Below are 12,929 nucleotides of genomic sequence, written 5' to 3'. Positions count from 1 at the left end.
TCTAACTATCCTCTTTTCATCTGTGGAAACCCAGTTCCATGCACCCAGAGACCTAGACGTCCTTTCTCATGAAAGCTGCTACTTTCCCATTTGCATGTTCAACCACTGGCAAAGATGAACAGGTATGCATGTGATGGATGCACACATACACAAAAGACACCAATTTGGCCAGCTACAAAGATGGTCCAAACAGAAGGCACTGGTTTTAACAACCTTCATGTGAAACACCACCAAAAGTGACATAAAACGTAAGTACAGAATACCAAAACTCTGTCCTCCCCTCTGATCTATCAAGATCGAATGTCACTCACTAGAACACATACATTTATATACCTCAATTTTCACTGACAAGAAATTTTGCACTTTCTTTCAGATTATGCTGTTACTGCTAATAGCATTTTGTTTATCAAGGTTTCTAAGATCTTAAGCATCATTTGCACATTCTTGGTTTGTGTTCATGTTTTCTGTGCATGAGTTCAATCACTAAAATAGATGAAAGGTTTTAATCTACTACCAACTCACATACTTAGAATAGCATCCTTAATAAACAATTTGTAATTAAACAACACATCTTGTCTGATAACAATATAGTTACAGTGGAATAACAGAAAAATGTATTTTTATATCTTTATAATTCTTTAGATAACTCTTCTTGAAATTGCCCTAATACACACTAGCACAGACAGAAATGTAAACTTACAACAAGCATATTTTGTCAGACAATAATTGCAATACTATATTGTATACTTTTGAATCGGTTCTGATGTAAGGTATACCTATGTACTGCATACTTCCACATAACAGTTAAAACTGAAGTAATTCATATAACAACAGAAAAAAAAAATAAAATGAGGTAATTTCACAGAATAGAATCACCTAAGTTGGAAAACATCTCCATGATCACCAAATCCAACCACCAACCTCATCTTCACCTACTGGAGTCCCATCCCTAAAACATGTCACTTTGTGCTACTTCCATGCATCTTTTACATACTTCTTTGACTAAGGATCACACCACTTCTCTGAGCAGCCTGTTCAAATGTTTGACTGTCCTGTCATGAAGAAATATCCAGGGATATTGTACCTTCTCAGGCACAACTCATTTTCTTTTTGTTCTACCACTTGCTAAAGTGATAAAGAGAACCTCCTCCATTCCTGAAGGCCTCCAGTGATACTTATTTTGCTTAGAAGGAAGAAAGAATGCTCAATTTCATTTTAACTTGATAGAGAAGAAGGTGAGAGATAATTCAAAATCTCAATTTCTGTCCTTCCTTTCCTTCTCAATTCTTACTAGAAACCTAGAAGACTGTAGTGCAATGACTGCTTCCAGTCATTGGAAACCTTCTCTAGAGTTGAGTGCATTGAACTATTTTCATCTGATTGTGTGTTCAGGTAAATATAGAAGAATTTTCCTTGCCACCTCAGCTCAACCTCCGTAGGTGAAAACTGTAAAGATTCAAATATTTCAAAGAAATGTTTCAGGAGAGAAAGGGACAAAAGTAGGTATTTTATAAAGATATAGATCAGGCACGGGAAAAAACTTTACTGAAAGACTTTTCTTCTTTTGAAAAAAAGGCGTTTCAGCTTCCACAGAATGAAGCTGATTGTGATACCCAATACAGTGAAGGAAGGATAACAGTAAGTTGGCAGAAAGCACTGATCTGCCTGGGAGAAGGAAGGACCTACAGAGGAAATGCAAGCAGGCTGGATAGATGGTGTGAGGACAGTGGCATGAAGTCCAGCAAAATCAAGTGCCAGGTCCTGCACTTTGGCCACAGCAACCACAGGCAATGCTATAGGCTTGTGGCAGAGTGACTGGAGGACTGTGTAGAGGAAACAGACCTTGGATGCACTGCTGAACATGAGCCAGCAGTGTGCCCAGGTAGCCAAGATGGCCAACAGTATTCTGGCTTGTATCAGAAACAATGGTGCCAGCAGGAGCAGGGAAGTGACCATCCTCCTGTACTCAGCTCTGGTGAGGCTGCATCTCAGATACTGTGTACAGTTTTGGGCCCCTCACTCTGTCAGGAAAGACATTGAAGCCCTGGAGTGTATCCAGAGAAGGGAAATGAAGCTGGGGAGGGGTCTAAAGCACAAGTCTTATGAGGAGCATCTGAGGGAGCTGGGATTGTTTAGTCTGGAAAAGAGGAGGCCCAAAGGAGACGTTATTGCTCTCTATAACAACCTGAAGGGAGACTGTGATGAGGTGGGAGCCAGCCTCTTCTCCCATGTGAATAGCAATAGGACTAGAGGGAATGGCCTCAAGTTGTGCCAGAGAAGATTGAGGTTGGATGTCAGAAAGAAATTCTTCTCTGAGCAAGTGGTCAAATGCTGTAGTAGGTTGCCCAAGGAGGTGGTGGAGTCACTGAACATGGAGGTGTTCAAGAAATGTTTAGATATTGAACTGAGGGACATGATTTAGTGGGAAATATTGATGGTAGGTGGACAGGTGGACCGGGTGATCCTAGAGGTCTTTTCCAACCTTGGAGATGTGATTCTAAAACAGGGGAAGAATATAAGGTGGAGTAATATATAATCAGGAATATATATATTTTAAAATACAATTATCACAGAATCACAGAATCACAGAATCACAGAATTACCCGGGTTGGAAGGGACCTCAAGGATCATGTAGTTCCAACCCCCCTGCCTAGCAGGGCCAACAAACATACACATTTACTAGATCAGGTTGCCCAGGGCCCTGTCCAACCTGGTCTTGAACACCTCCAAGGACGGGGCATCCACAACGTCACTGGGCAGCCTGTTCCAGGACCTAACCACCCTTCTAGTAAAGAACTTTCCCCTAACATCCAACCTAAATCTTCCCTCCTTCAACTTAAAACCATTTCCCCTAGTCCTGCTATTATCAGCCCTTTCGAAGAGTTTACTCCCCTCCTGGGAGTAAGTTCCCTTCAGGTATTGAAAGGCTGCAATGAGGTCACCTCGCAACTTTCTCTTCTCCAGGCTGAACAAACCCAACTCCCTCAGCCTGTCCTCATAGGGGAGGTGCTCCAGCCCCCTGATCATCTTTGTGGCCCTCCTCTGGACCCTTTCCAAAATCTCCATAAATCTCCATTATACACAGACTCAACTAAAATATCAACAAGAACATTCAATCTCTCATTAAGAAAACAAAGACTGACACTTAAATCCCTGTTACTTTCATCTAATTCCCTTCCTGCTACCCACTGTATTTTGCTTTACTTTTAATTTCATGTCTCAATGTAATTATTTTTATTATTATTATTTCTTTATTTTCAGGGATAACTAATGATTTCATGAAATATACATTTTTAGAAGTTTTACTTCTACTTGTAACTACTTGAGTATTCTAACTAGCTTTATGCTTATCTTATTCTTAAATAATGTTCTACTGAACACTGCTACTTCTCTTATATCAACACAAAAAAATCTCTGCTGTGAAGTACAAGAATTATCAGCTTTATATTTTAAGGCTGACTTCCAAAAAAATAAAAGTGATCGTGATAGGTTTTGTGTGGACACATTTTATGAGAGCAGCTTAAATTAGAAAAACATTTTATTTATGAAATGAATCACAAGAAAACTGATCGGCTTCTTTTCATTTAAGCTGATCCTCAATTCTTGCAAAACTGTACCTGACAAATAGTGAATTGATTTGCAAAGATTTTGAGAATTATGAACCTTTTCTTGCCATATTGCCAACAAGAGGAAGGACCTCATGAATGTGAACTAAGTATCAAAAGCTTGTGTCATTTACTACAAGGGTCCTTTAAAATAGTCACAGAAAAGTCTGATTTCCTTATGTTACACGACCTTAAAAAAAACTTAAAAGAAAAGATTCACTCCATTATTAAAGATCAAGAAAAAAAAAAAGAAAAAAAAATGATTTGTCTTACCTGTAAAGCCCTTGTCACATTCACAAAGAAACGTGTTTGGAGTAACATTGCTGCAGTTACCATTGAAACACGTATGTGGCTGGCATTGTCCAACTATTTCTGTACAATTTTTACCTATTTAAAAGGAATAATAAAAGCACTGAACATAATTAAATATTTTATTTTTTCTCAATATTCCAAATATATACATTAAATAAAATAATACATTAGATGGATGGATAAATATTAGTGCTAATTTTGGTTAGTATCATTCAAGATAATTACTGATGTTTTAAAGAATAGTACAAAAGCATTTAGTTGCTTTAATGTGAACTAATGTTTAACTACCTCATCTACCATATGGTTACATATTCATGCGTAACAAAATCCAGAAATGCAATTAATATAGTAGATATATTTTTTTGTCTGCTTTGACATGAATATAGCTTACAGTTTGTTCCAGCATAAAAAGTAAAAATGGAAAAAAAAGCTGTTTTCAGGTGGAGTCCAATTTTTGACTAAATTTTTCTTAATATGCATCTTTCTGAGAATTACAATTTCAATTATTTATGCTATTACAACATACGGACATAAAAAAACATGAATATGCTTGTTACTTGTATTGTTACTATAACATTATTCAGCAATTTTCCCATTTTCTGGAAAATATTTTTACTTCCAGTGCTTTTGTGCAGCCATGATTCGATGGTTTAATCTCCTAGTACTTCTTGTTCTCACACAGTTTATTTATTGGACCAGTACTATCAGTACAAAGTGATGGCATTAGCCAATACTGTCCCATGTAGGCTAGCAGAATATTTTGAGTATTGCTTAATGACTGCATTAAACCTGATTAGTTTTAATTACTTATGAACATCCCCATCAGTCTGAATAATAGGAGTAGCAGGCTTTATTATTTTCAAAGCATTTTACGCAGTCCCTGAAAGTCACAAAAGAAATGGGAAACACACTAAATCAGCGATTTCTGGCATCAGTTTACTGCTACTTTTTAAAATTCTAAATTATTAAAAGATTTTTTTTCTCATAACACTGACATATTCGTACTTGCATAATCTGTTTGCAAATGCACTGGTAACTGAACTATTATGCCATTTGAAAAACAAGGAAAAATAAATTACGTCAAACCTTATGTAACAGAATTTAAAAATTATGTCTGTGAACCTTACTCATTTCTGACTCACCAAATGTGTTTCCTAACATAGCATCACAATTGAAAGAGCATAGAATTGTAGCAACTGAAGGAACTTTTGCTAGAATTCTGCTCCACTATATTATATTATATTATAGACAGAAGTGCAACAACCTTTCTTAATTCTGGTACTTTCTGGTTTCCTGAGCTGAATTATTCTGAATACTTTTTTTTTTTTTTTTTTTTTTTTTTTTTAAAGTCATCTCCTTTTATTTTTCCATTAAATCAAGACAATGATTAGGTAAGAACGTATATAATCATACTGTACTCTGATAGCAAACAAAAATGTTATTGCCTACATGGGTTTTATATAAATACTGCAGCTTTACATATACAAGAGTTCAGTATTATTGGTTTCTTACTGCATGAAATATTAAGTCTGCTGATAGCAACAATTTCCTAAAGAAGTATGTTTAGCAAACTTATTTGGAAAGGAATATAAAATGTAAAAATTATGGAATAAAAACATTTTTGTTTGTTTTATTTTTTTCCTTTTCCTAATTAAATGATTGTTCTTTTTATTGAAAACATATTGATTTTTAAATTTTTGGAATTTTGTTTAAGTAACTGTTTCTGCATGGGCAGATTCACAGGAAATTCTTTTACTTTGTGTAAGAAATTTTTTTTGCTCATCAAAAAAGAAAAAAATCTGTTACTTCTGTCATGTGCATATAGCAGAAAGAAGCATAGAGAAGATCTTCTAATTCTTTCTCCACAGGGAACACAAGAACCTAAGCAATTACAAACTGCCTTTGAATGACTGCCTAGTTTCCTATGGGAGACTAACATTAAAAGTCAGTGCATGTGTACTGCAGGGGCAATGGACAATCAAACTGTATGGAAACATTGCTAGTGACATGCTTGCTTTATATATATTTATACTCCTTAATGCACAATAATGCTTATTCATAGATAGAAAATAATACCTGAAAACTCTGGAGGACAAGCACATTCATACGAATTTCTGGTACCTTCTGATTTCTCAATACAAGAGGCATCGTTGTGGCAAGGTTTAGTGGAGCACACATTAAAATTCTGGCAGAATTTTCCAGAATACTGTGAGAAACAATGGCAGCTATACTGTTTTTCCCAAACATGGCTTAAACATCTTCCATGCTTGGAGCACAATGGTGCATTTGGAGTCTCTTGACAAAGCTGCTGCTTCACAGTTACATTCAGACGAAGGCCCATGTTGCACAGATGTGGGCCTCTCTTATGTAGCTCCGCAAAGTAATGAGTTCCAACACTGAGCCAGGTAGGGTCAACTTTGTGCAATCCTCTTACCTGGCAAACAAAAATCTGCTGCTCTTCAAGAAAGATAGTTTTAGGGCAATTAATAAATTCTTCTTTGGAGACATTTATCAAATTCATTCCATAGGACTGAAATGATGGCTCAGAAGAGATGAAGAGACTATCACCTAATTGAAGTTGTACAGGACATATCTGAGGGACACTGAGATTTTTGTCTTCCTTGGTAATATTTTTATTCACATTCCAGCATTCTGAGTAAAAGTCTGTGCATATATTTCTTCTTAGTGTCCACTCCATTACAACATGCTTTGGTTCCACTCTCCATTCAGCAATTATTTGTCTCTCACATATAGTCTGCCCCTTCACAATGCAGAGCTGAAGAAAGCACACAACCATGTAAAGTGTTGTTTTTGGAGTCATTGTTTCAACTGGCACATGAGAGTCTTTATTCACATCTGCTTTATTATTGAAGATGGATGCAGATCACCTGTTTCCTAAGCTGCTTCTGTGTTCTCTTTGGCAGCCTAGGAGTTAAAACAGAGAAAAACATTTCTGCTTTCATGGTAAACGCAGTATACTAATGAAGCCCCATTAAAAGAAGAAAAAAAAAAAAAAAAAAGAATCAAAGACACAGCAAAGCAGGGTCAAAATGTAATAATAATGTCAGAATTCTTTTTCTGACATTCATCAGCTTTTTTCTATCTTTTGGGGAGAACTCACTGAAGGATCTGATTTTATTTATGTACAGAGGTTAACAGTATGTAGCACCTGCCTCTGATGAAAGAAAGCAACATCCAGTCAGTTCTATACGCAGAACTGTACTGTATGCAGAAACATTCTATAGACAGTCTGATGAAACTGTGTATTAACTATGGTAAAAACACAGGGCAAGCATTTACTACACTGGAGTAAATGACTTCTCTTCCCAACTGGTCAGAGACTTGCTTTTGCCTTTGCCTTCTTGTTCTCCCTCTCCCTTCATCTTCTCTAGCGTCAAAGTAATCTTCACTGTTTGAGCCAATGTTCAACAGACTTGGACCTCCTTTGTAAATCATGCATGAGAGCTTGGCCCAATGACCTTTGTGAAGCAATGACCAGAGCTGATAAAGTCTTAGAGGAAAACATGAGGTTGTGAATTATGAACTAGTAACAGTGCAAGACCTGAGGCTTACAATGTTCAGCTCGAAAGGAGTAGAAGCTACATTTTGCTCATCTCCTCAAAACTGTTTTATTTTCATTTAATTAATTCCAATTCTGACTTCAGATAAGTTAGACATACCCTAAGCACCTACTCGACAGCCAGACGGGTAGGATAATTTCTAATTCCTCACTATTTCCACAATTGGGAGCTAACTCCCTGTAGAGGAAATAATCAAATAAATAAATAAAAAAGTACTCAGTCTTGCAGAACTGCTATCCTTGAATACCATCATCTTGACTGTCACATGATGTTCAGCAATACCACTAGATAATGTTCTAGCAAATGTATAGTTTGGATCATTTAGCATTTTTTTCTTTCCATCCAGCAGAGCTGAACTATTATATCCATTATAGCTGTTATTACATTTGCCACTATTATCAGATATAAATGTCTATGCTTTATATTATTGCATATTAAGAAATTCTACATTCTGGAAGCTGTCTTTACATACTTTTTTTTTTTTTTGTAATGAGATTTTGTCAAGTGTTACTAAAATTAATGTTTATAAAAGGTTACCTTTCTTTTTAGACACTTTGAAAAGAGAGCAATTGAATGACTAACACAGAAGTATTCTTGTCCACATAGTTTTCCTTACATCTCTATAATTCTGCACATATCTGACATCAAATACAGGCTTCTTTTTTAAGTGATAAAGGGTGTTTTTTCAGAGTGCTTGCATGGGAAAAAACTTCTGAACTCTGAGCAAGTAATCAGTTACATTAAAATAGTTGATATTTGATCTTTACAAAATTCATTATTAGCCTTCACACAACTGAAAGATATTACTGTAAGAGTACTAGAATAGCCAACTTTAAATAAGCAAATACATCCTGTAAAGCATTGGCAAGAACAGGGCAAGATACAAAATACAGAAATAAAAACCAACAGAGAATAAAGATTGTTTGTGTTAGCAATAAAATCATGAGGAAAAATTATATAGTAAAGAGTATTAAAAGTTAATTAAAAGACCTCTGCCTGAAATAGTTTCAATAATAATATAGATGGCACAGAAATTAAAATAATAATAATAAAAAAACACAATAATCACAAAATGCGCCCCAGTGGTGCAGTGGTAGGAATGCCACTTTGCAACACTGGAGCCCGGGTTCGAATCTCCCCTGTGGCAAAAATGGTAGAAGTGCCACTCTGCTACACAAGAGGCTCAAATCCCGGGGGTTGGACTCAATCTCTAAGGTCCCTTCCAACCTGCACGAGACTGATACTGTGAAAATGCTGACATCATAAGTCATCAGACAAAGTTGTTCCATGAGATAAAATCTGAAAGCAATTGTAACTGTCAGATTTTATGTTTAGATGAGGCAAGAAGAAAAACTTCTTATAATTCCACATACTTTCATGTAGTTTATAAAGACAACTTAAAAACCAAGACTTGCATATGTGGACACACAGTAAGATACTTCAAAACTACCTTGCAAAGGAAAAGTTACATAAGACAGGGTAAAAGAAAGCATAATCTTTTTATAGTAATGGAGAAATAAAGCAACAACATTTATACAGGACCCCTGGGAAGTCATTTAAAAGCAAAAAAATAAAAAGTCTATGTTGCTTGCATTCCAGTTCAGTATCTTAAATATTATGATTTTATTTTATTAATGAGTTATTAAGTATTAAATAGTAATTAAATATTGATGACAAAAACAAAATAAAAACAAAATGTATTTTAAGTGAGATTGCAGAAATACCCATACAAGTTATCTGACTAAAGAATCTAACAGAAAAAAAAGAACTTGCTGAAGAAGGAAATACATCAGAAAATACCATTTGCTTGGGCTAGGAGTGCACTTCTTGTTCCCTCCTCATATCTTGCACATGTTCTTCCTGGTCTGCCTGTCCTCACTTATAATTGGCTCTGGCAGCAAAGGGCTGTGACTTTGGATTAAGATATTATGAAGACAGCTGTTGAGAACCTTCCCAGAGGCCCCCTGCTTCACTCAAAATCTACATTTAAGTTCAGGTGCTCATCTTCGATCTGCATCTGGGCTATCCACACCCTGATTCAAATATTCAATTCCTTGAATTGATGTGAGGAATAGTCTCTCAGAGTGCCATGTCTGAGACCCACTGGACTGTTGACTCGGTGTACCAGAGCTGTCAGCTGTGTGAAAGTAGTAGAGTGTTACAGTGAGCTCAGAGTACTATCTCCTTCACCCTAGCAAGACAGCCCACTTGCTGTTCCATGGGACAGTGATATTATGCTTGCTTTATTTCCAATGCACATTGGAAAACATCTTCCTTAAGCATGAATTAAACCACAAATAATACAAAAAGTGCACCAAGTTATAGCTCTTCCAAAATATGGCTTCTTGTGCATTTTACAACTATGTGTTAATTGTGTCAGTAACATAGCAAGTTGTTCTTTATGCCTTTATACTTCTCAAAAAATTAAAAATCCTCAGAAAATGATGGTGTCAATCTTCATTGTTTGCAAATGATCCTTTCCCTATCTGCACCATTTAAAACAAAGTGGTGAATGAGTTATGAATGTCTTAACATAATTTTCTAGAACACTGAACATGCTAGACTGCACCTCAAAATACAGACTTTTCAGATAAACTATAGCTATAGATAGAAGTAGTGAAGATGCAACCAGTACTGGTATTCTAAGGCTTTCTAGTGGCTAGACCTTTGCTTATGAATCCATGAAGCATACCTGCAGGCAAAACAGCGTTCAGTCAGGAACTTCAACTTGACTTCTGTTCACTGACTCATACTTTTAAAACAAGAACCACACAAACAATCAATAGCTCCTTTACTCTCGCCCATCTCAGCTTCAAATGCAGATTGCACCATATTCTGGAGGAAATTGGACAGACAAGGTAAGTAGGAAACTGGGGTGTTTTGCATAACATTATTATTATTTATTTTTTTTTTTCCTGCTGCCTTGCATTTAAAGGATTCCTGATGCTCAGTTCCTAAATGTCCCTGTCCTTGTGTGGTTCCTATGCCTGAAGTTCCTTGGAGGTCTACGTACCACAGTGGTATGGTAAGCCTCCACTGATTTATCTCCAGCTCCTACTGTCTATATAGCCAGATATACATACACCTGAGCTGGGCTGTAAGCTCCTCTGTCTTGGTGCCAGTTTTTCCCTCTGTTGCATACATCAGTTGCTGAGCATCAGAAACCAGCCATGAAGGGCACAGGCTCATTCATGACATGATTCCACCACAGCCCTGCAATTTTCCCCATGCCTCTTACTCCTGTTTACTTCTCGTGCAGTTTTATGTGCCTAACACACCTGCAATATAAAGATCAAGCACCTACCAAGAATAAAGTCCAGAGAGCAAAAATACACACTAGACAAAATAGGTCATTTCCAAATAGCCTAAGTAGAAAGCACCATTCTTTTTTTTCACTACATCCTTTGGTTATACTTCTCTACCTGGGACTGTGACACTTCACCTGACTGTGATCCTGTCTGTCACTTGCTGAGGTCACAGAGGCTGAAAGAGACATCAACAATAACAGGAGATTACAGCTACCTTGTAAATTGGGCAAACAGCTCAACACAGTACCTTTAAAGATTAACAGTTAAATATTTGTGTAGAATCAGTGCCTGTTTCTTGGAACAGCATGTTAGAGAACCTACAAAATGCAAAGCAAGCCTTGCCATAATTTTTTGTGGTTTTGTTTGTTTGTTTTACTTCATTCAAAATTTAAAAATGGCTCTCTAGCAGAGGCTTTTCTTTACTTAGATTCAAAACAATCATTGAAGCAATAAAATAAAATACCTCCATAGCAGTTCTCGTTTTCCAAAAAAAAAAAAAAAAAAGAAACTACTTACACAGTTAAATTGGTAGAAAGAGTCTTAAAAGAAGTCAGAGGGGTTAAAACCTCATAGAGAAAGCCAAAACTATCTAAGGACAGTGCATTAGAGGGGGAAAAACTGTGTGCTATTAATGAGGACTTGAAAACAGACAAGTAGATAAAAGGAGCTGACAGTGTTGAACAGGAGTATGTAGGAAGGAAATCAAGATGCACACCTCAGAATCAGCAATTCCCTAAAAATAAATGAAATAAAAACATTACAGGCTCTAGTACATTTCATGTGAAAGCACAGATTCATATAAAAAACACTAGAGGAATGAAAAAAATCCAATAAGCAAATAACACAGTTTTGAAACAAACAATAAATCTCTATAAACTTCATAGTAACAGAAAGCATAGCTACCTCCATGTATATCCAACAGGCATTCTGTGTACAAAAGCAGCATTTGAAGAAGTAAGTTAGGAAAACTACATCACATTTTAGTTTTCTGTTCACTGTGAAAGAGTTTGGTTATTCAGTACACAGAATTTGTCAGCATTTGGATCGTCCACAGAAAAATTACATAGACAGCATCAGTGAGTCTGATCTCACAAAACACCCAATGTTACAGGAGTTCAGGAATTAAATAGAATAACTCTTTCGTACATATCCTCTTGCTGTGAGATATACTTCCATGTGAAATATTAGAAAAGAATCAATATGAATCACGTAAGACAAAGTCAGGCCTCAAGAGAATTATCAGAGTCCCCTGAGGATTCCTCTTAAAAGGAACATTATAAAGCCACTCTAAAAATTCAGAATTAGGACTTTGCCTTTTAAAGATATTCTTGCTTCAGGCTAAGAAGAAATTGATGTATTTAATAGCATCATTTGTAGGAAGAGTCAAAGCATTACTCCTTCCTCTCGGTTGAGCGTCCTACTATGCTCATTCTTAATGAACAGGGAAACTTAAGTTATTTTTTTATTCAGTAGTATTGCAGTTTTCTGGAGTAGAGTTGAAAAGTGGACTCCTGTGAATTCAGCTTATCTTATCGTAGATGACAGAAGGAGGTGATAGAAGGATGAAGGAAAGTTTTCATGTTCAGAGGAGAAAATTCAGGACTGATTGGTAAGGCAGGCACAGTAGGTAGCTGGGTGCTTGCAATGCCGAAAGAGAAGTTACAGGCCTCCAGGGTGATGACAGTACTTTCTAAAGACTGAAGCACACAATTTGAGGGAAGCCAGAAGTTCACTGAGATGACTGGATTCAGGGACCTACATAGTGTAATAGGAAAGAACTGTTAAGAAGCCCTATGTATATACGTTCTATCTTTCTCAATTACCCTGAATTTTCTCTATTATAAAACTTACAATTTAATAGTTGCTCCTTTTTATTTACTAAATAATATATCATTATATATATATATATATATGTGTGTGTGTGTGTGTATGTGTGTGTGTGTATATATATATATATATATATAATTTTATTTTTTTTTTCCCTTTGCTTAAACTGTTGTAAAACCCTACTGGAATAGGAAGAAGTGTTCTCGGTCTGTAGGATTGACATCACCTTTTCTTATATTCTCTGAAGACATTGCTGTGTCCCAGGATCTACGTGGCCTTGTGTTATCACTGTGGTG

The 12,929-nt window shown here is 36.3% G+C and overlaps 1 protein-coding gene across 2 annotated transcripts in view; it reads right to left on the bottom strand.

The window, feature by feature from the left end:
- The window catches only part of EYS (eyes shut homolog), a 771,550-nt gene that overhangs the window by 699,751 nt on the left and 58,870 nt on the right, over positions 1-12,929 (bottom strand). For both annotated transcript variants that reach the window (XM_015859149.2, XM_032443873.1), the window contains exons 2-3: positions 5,994-6,842; positions 3,879-3,992 (exon numbers count right to left, since the gene is read on the bottom strand). In XM_015859149.2, coding sequence (XP_015714635.2) covers positions 3,879-3,992; positions 5,994-6,738 — 859 coding nt within the window. In that variant the 5' untranslated portion in view covers positions 6,739-6,842. The remainder of the gene's footprint in view (positions 1-3,878; positions 3,993-5,993; positions 6,843-12,929) is intronic.

The sequence above is a fragment of the Coturnix japonica genome, chromosome 3, assembly GCF_001577835.2.
Source record: "Coturnix japonica isolate 7356 chromosome 3, Coturnix japonica 2.1, whole genome shotgun sequence".
Classification (NCBI taxonomy): domain Eukaryota; kingdom Metazoa; phylum Chordata; class Aves; order Galliformes; family Phasianidae; genus Coturnix; species Coturnix japonica.
The sequence above is the reverse complement of the archived record's forward strand: the minus strand, read 5'-3'. Positions and strand labels throughout refer to the sequence as shown.